The sequence below is a fragment of the Glycine max genome, chromosome 11 (genome assembly GCF_000004515.6).
Source record: "Glycine max cultivar Williams 82 chromosome 11, Glycine_max_v4.0, whole genome shotgun sequence".
NCBI lineage: Eukaryota > Viridiplantae > Streptophyta > Magnoliopsida > Fabales > Fabaceae > Glycine > Glycine max.
The window spans coordinates 37,769,168-37,775,167 of record NC_038247.2 but is presented as its reverse complement, the minus strand read 5'-3'; the positions used below and the strand labels follow the sequence as shown (position 1 = coordinate 37,775,167).

The 6,000-nt window shown below is 37.1% G+C and overlaps 1 protein-coding gene across 1 annotated transcript; it reads left to right on the top strand.

Moving 5' to 3' along the window:
- Nucleotides 1-2,035: 2,035 nt before the first annotated feature.
- Nucleotides 2,036-5,306, top strand: LOC100810353 (probably inactive leucine-rich repeat receptor-like protein kinase IMK2). Its single transcript, XM_006591331.4, has 2 exons — nt 2,036-4,183; nt 4,495-5,306. Exons 1-2 carry the CDS (start codon nt 2,233-2,235, stop codon nt 5,091-5,093), a joined length of 2,550 nt encoding a protein of 849 aa, XP_006591394.1. The 5' UTR covers nt 2,036-2,232; the 3' UTR covers nt 5,094-5,306.
- The last annotated feature ends 694 nt before the right edge of the window (nt 5,307-6,000 follow it).

Below are 6,000 nucleotides of genomic sequence, written 5' to 3'. Positions count from 1 at the left end.
GCGAACAAAGGTGTCAAAGGAAAGGAGATGGATGCGCTAATGCTATGAGCTCTTCCAATTTCAAACATGTTGTGGACCAATAACGAAGTACCATGAACATGATGATCACGACAATTCTTCTCAGATTTTGGGACCGCTATGCTATGAAGCACCAACACCGACACGGACATCGAACACGACACGGACACAGACACACGTGTACATCTGTAATGTTCAAAATATAGAACGTAGTATGAGTGTCGTGTCAGTGTCGGACACTGACATGGATGTTATCGAACACCAGACACGATAAGGGGCTGAAGTGTCCGTGCTTCATAGCCGCTATGATATGAATTGCGACTACTCTACCAACTCTTAGGAACCGGGGTCATCATCATCAAACAATTACATTTACCTCTCTTTTGGACGTTAATGTAGCCTGTGTCTTATATCCAGAACCAGGCCTGTTTCTGATAAATTTCTCTTGCAACAAGTGTCTTTGACAGAACCCAGTTAGCTCCTTCCTTCCACCACGTGACACTTCAGTCAAACTTGGAGATGCCAGCCAAGGCCTCAGAGTCAGAGCAATTCATCAATTAAAAAAATAACATTTTTTTCATACATAATCATTAATGCACGGAGACTCGAGGAGTGATAGTCTGGTTAGTATTATATTCTTTTTAACTCACTTTCTAGCACATTTTTCTTTCATCAATTGAAATTCAAATAAGCCACACTAATTTTAGAATGAAAACATTACAATAAAAGTTTGAAAATGATTTTATTTATTTAAGCCTACATGTATTTTCTACTTACTTACTCAGTGAGAGTGTGAGACATACATAATTTTCGCAGTGTGTAAAAAAAAACGTGTTAGGATGGATTGCTAAGATTAATTTCTTTTAACATGTGTTTATTATTGTCTTGTTGTTACAAAGTGAATTTCTTTTTTAAAAAAATGAATTTTTTTAGATAATTAGTTATTTTATTTGTAAAAAAATAAAAAATAAAAATAAAATGTGTTTTAGATTTCTCGAGGTTTAATTAGTTAAAATTAATTAGTTTTAGTCTCCTCTATCTGAAAAAGTGGTTTTGATATTCGTATTTTCAAAATATATTGAATTTTGTTCCAAATCTTATACTTCATTTTATCTCAATTAAATTCAGGATGTTTCAGAACACATGGTAACCAAAACCACCATTTTTAGAATGGAGAGACTAAGAATAATTTTGACAAGATCTTAATGACGGAAAACACAATTTACCCGTGAGAATATTAAAGCTAGTAGTATTGCTTTTCAGTGTTTGTTGTGTGTGGAAGTGGAAGCAAGAAAACAAGGAAGAAGAAGTATGGTCCTACTAAGTGTGAAGTAGTGAAGAAGAAAATAGCCGTTGGTGATGGAGAGGCGCGGGTGTTGCAATAAAAGAAGAGGGCGCCAATACGGAGGGTTGCACTATGGTTTCCCAGCAACAACCTCATTTTTTTTAGGCATCTCTGGTGATTGAATCCTCTAGAACTATTCTTATGTAATCCTTTTCTTGGATCTAACCCCGTTTCAATGAAGGAAAAAAAAAAAAAGAGCTTACCATAATCTATAATAAATCCTGCCAACAAAAACAATTTTTTTAATGGATTTAATGGTCATGTATGGGATTAATCATAATTTACTATTAATATAATTTTAAATAATTATTATAAAGTTAACAAATTGAATAATGTTATAAAACTTTTTATCTTGGTCAATTTATAATTGTTTTTCACTTTTGTATTAAGAAAAAATTAGATAAATTAAATCTCAGAGTTTACTAAAATTAAAGTATACCTCAAAACTTAAATAACGTTCATAAAAATCAGATTATTTACCAATAATATTCTTTCATAATGAAAATTGAACTCATTTCTTGAGATATGAGTTCCATTCTTGACTAGATCTATATTTGTTTGAATAAAGAAAAAAACAACTATACACACACTACAGTCACAATTTACAAGGAAAACTAGCCGTTACTCACTGTTTCTTTAACAACGAAGAGAGCCTCACTTCTGAACCCCGCATGTTCATTTTCTCTCTCTCACGCTCTCAACCCGCGCGCGCACCTATACTTCTTTATGTCATCACGTGCTCCTCCTCACTCTTCCTCTCTCTCCTCACTACAAAAACCATTCTTCAACTTACAACACACAGTGTTTTTTTGTTCCACTAAATCAAAATCTCTCATTCTCATTACCTTTATTCTTTTGATTTTTTCGTTATGTTACTAGTGGAGAAAACCAACCTCACTTCACAATGCTTCAACCGTATTTCTGATAAGAAGAAAGAAAGATGGAAGACACACAACAACAACCCATGTCGTGTTTTGTTTCTCTTATGTATGTGGAGTCTTGTTGTGCTCCCTTCATGCGTGAGACCAGCTTTGTGTGAAGATGAAAGTTGGGACGGAGTGGTTGTGACAGCATCAAACCTCTTAGCACTTCAAGCTTTCAAGCAAGAGTTGGTGGACCCAGAAGGGTTCTTGCGGAGCTGGAACGACAGTGGCTATGGTGCTTGTTCAGGAGGTTGGGTTGGAATCAAGTGTGCTCAGGGACAGGTTATCGTGATCCAGCTTCCTTGGAAGGGTTTGAAGGGTCGAATCACTGACAAAATTGGCCAACTTCAAGGCCTTAGGAAGCTTAGTCTTCATGATAACCAAATTGGTGGTTCAATCCCTTCAACTTTGGGACTTCTTCCCAACCTTAGAGGGGTTCAGTTATTCAACAATAGGTTAACTGGTTCCATCCCTTCTTCTTTAGGTTTCTGTCCTTTGCTTCAGTCTCTTGACCTCAGCAACAACTTGCTCACAGGAGCAATCCCTTATAGCCTTGCCAATTCCACCAAGCTTTATTGGCTTAACTTGAGTTTCAACTCCTTCTCTGGTACTTTACCAACTAGCCTAACTCACTCATTTTCTCTCACTTTCCTTTCTCTTCAAAATAATAATCTTTCTGGCAACCTTCCTAACTCTTGGGGTGGGAGTCCCAAGAGTGGCTTCTTTAGGCTCCAAAATTTGATCCTAGATCATAATTTTTTCACTGGTAATGTTCCTGCTTCTTTGGGTAGCTTAAGAGAGCTCAGTGAGATTTCCCTTAGTCATAATAAGTTTAGTGGAGCTATTCCAAATGAAATAGGAACTCTTTCTAGGCTTAAGACACTAGACATTTCTAATAATGCCTTCAATGGGAGCTTGCCTGTTACCCTCTCTAATTTATCCTCACTTACATTGCTGAATGCAGAGAACAACCTCCTTGAAAATCAAATCCCTGAAAGTTTAGGTACATTGCGTAATCTTTCTGTTCTGATTTTGAGTAGGAACCAATTTAGTGGACATATTCCTTCAAGCATTGCAAACATTTCCATGCTTAGGCAGCTTGATTTGTCACTGAATAATCTCAGTGGAGAAATTCCAGTCTCCTTTGAAAGTCAACGTAGTCTTGATTTCTTCAATGTTTCTTACAATAGCCTTTCAGGTTCTGTTCCACCTCTACTTGCCAAGAAATTTAACTCAAGCTCATTTGTGGGAAATATTCAACTATGTGGGTATAGCCCTTCAACCCCATGTCTTTCACAAGCTCCATCACAAGGAGTCATTGCCCCAACTCCAGAAGTACTGTCAGAACAGCACCATCGTAGGAACCTCAGTACCAAAGACATAATTCTCATAGTAGCAGGAGTTCTCCTAGTAGTCCTGATTATACTTTGTTGCATCCTGCTTTTCTGCTTGATCAGAAAGAGATCAACATCGAAGGCTGAGAACGGACAAGCCACGGGGAGAGCAGCCGCTGGAAGGACAGAAAAAGGAGTCCCTCCAGTTTCTGCTGGTGATGTTGAAGCAGGTGGGGAGGCTGGAGGGAAACTAGTCCATTTTGATGGACCATTGGCTTTTACAGCCGATGATCTCTTGTGTGCAACTGCTGAGATCATGGGAAAGAGCACCTATGGAACAGTGTATAAGGCTATTTTGGAGGATGGAAGCCAAGTTGCAGTGAAGAGATTGAGGGAAAAGATCACTAAAGGTCACAGAGAATTTGAATCAGAAGTCAGTGTTCTAGGAAAAGTTAGACACCCCAATGTCTTGGCTCTGAGGGCCTATTACTTGGGACCCAAAGGGGAAAAGCTTCTGGTTTTTGATTACATGCCTAAAGGAGGTCTTGCTTCTTTCCTACATGGTAAGTTTGGTGTGCTGTTCTTTAAGTTTGATTACATTACAAATAGGAGAAAACTTAGATATACATAGTTCTTTAAGTTTGATTACATTACAAATAGGAGAAAACTTAAATATGCATAGTTCTTTAAGTGTTGTGTGTGCTGTTCCATAATTAGAATTGGAGTTTTACTTACCTTAGTAATATGTATAATTCTAATTGGAGAACAGTACAAACAAAAACACCTAATGAACAATACCTTAGTTTTAATCATATTTGTTTTGTTCATATAGCTTATCAATAAGTGAAGTATTTTCTTGTTCATCTTGATGCAGGTGGTGGAACTGAAACCTTCATTGATTGGCCAACAAGGATGAAAATAGCACAGGACATGGCTCGTGGCTTGTTTTGTCTTCATTCCCTGGAGAACATTATACATGGGAACCTCACATCCAGCAATGTGTTGCTTGATGAGAACACAAATGCTAAAATTGCAGATTTTGGTCTTTCTCGGTTGATGTCAACTGCTGCTAACTCCAACGTGATAGCTACTGCTGGAGCATTGGGATACCGGGCACCAGAGCTCTCAAAGCTCAAGAAAGCAAACACTAAAACTGATATATACAGTCTTGGTGTTATCTTGTTAGAACTCCTAACTAGGAAGTCACCTGGGGTGTCTATGAATGGACTAGATTTGCCTCAGTGGGTTGCCTCTATTGTCAAAGAGGAGTGGACAAATGAGGTTTTTGATGCAGACATGATGAGAGATGCATCGACAGTTGGCGATGAGTTGCTGAACACGTTGAAGCTCGCTTTGCACTGTGTTGATCCTTCTCCATCAGTACGCCCGGAAGTTCATCAAGTGCTCCAGCAGCTAGAAGAGATTAGACCAGAGAGATCAGTCACAGCCAGTCCTGGGGACGATACCATATAGCACAATTTTTGCATTGATTTTTTTTTTTGTGCCAAACGTAGTTGTTTTGATACAAGTCATAAGTGCTTTTGAAAACTTATCTCCTGGAAATATAGAGCTTTTCCAGTTGAGATGTTTTGAAAAGCTCTTAAAAGCAGCACCTTCTACCTTTTGTATCCGAACAGGCTACTACTATTAGTACTATATATATGTTCTATGATTCTTTCATTCTTATATTAATTTTGCCTGTTTGAATGCTTGAAATTGTACATACTACATACTACAATAAGGTGTAGTTTCTGTTTAATTTTGCCTCTACCCCCAAAGCTGGTGTGTAATTCTGTTTCCTCCAAGGCACATAATAGTTGAAATAGTTGCTCACTCAGGAGCATCCATTATTTATTCTTCGAGATTCTCTTTCACTCAGCTGCTACCTTCTATACATGTGAAGTCATCATCTTTCATTGTAAATTCTTTCAAGTTTACTAATATTATTTTCCTGCAAACATTCCACATTCACATCTGATAACTATGACAACAACTTCAAAGATAATGACTTCCTAGTTCCAACACTACTGGCTCTGTACGTTTGAACTAATTTTATATAATTTATCTATTGGAGATAGAAATATAAAATTGAACTGATGTGAACAATATGAATCACATCTTGAATTAAAAATCTCTAACTGGAATAAATAAGAGACCCAGAAAAAAGGGATAAATAACGGATAGTTAAGGAAGTTAGAACCTATTATGGCAAAAAAAGAAGAAAGAAAAAACCACCCGACATAATTCCAACTTCAAAATTCACTCAATAAAAAGTTTAACATTCAAATTTACTTGGAAACAAAACCCATAAACAAAGAAAGCATACACTAATTCATAACCAATGACAAAAAGAAACAAAAAAGAATGTTTATCCAAATGT

Excerpts from the sequence above, each read along its gene's own strand:
- LOC100810353 (XM_006591331.4), top strand. The coding sequence starts at position 2,233 with ATGTTACTAGTGGAGAAAACCAACCTCACTTCACAATGCTTCAACCGT. Across the intron at positions 4,184-4,494 it reads TCTTGCTTCTTTCCTACATG|GTGGTGGAACTGAAACCTTC; the intron begins GTAAGTTTGGTG and ends ATCTTGATGCAG.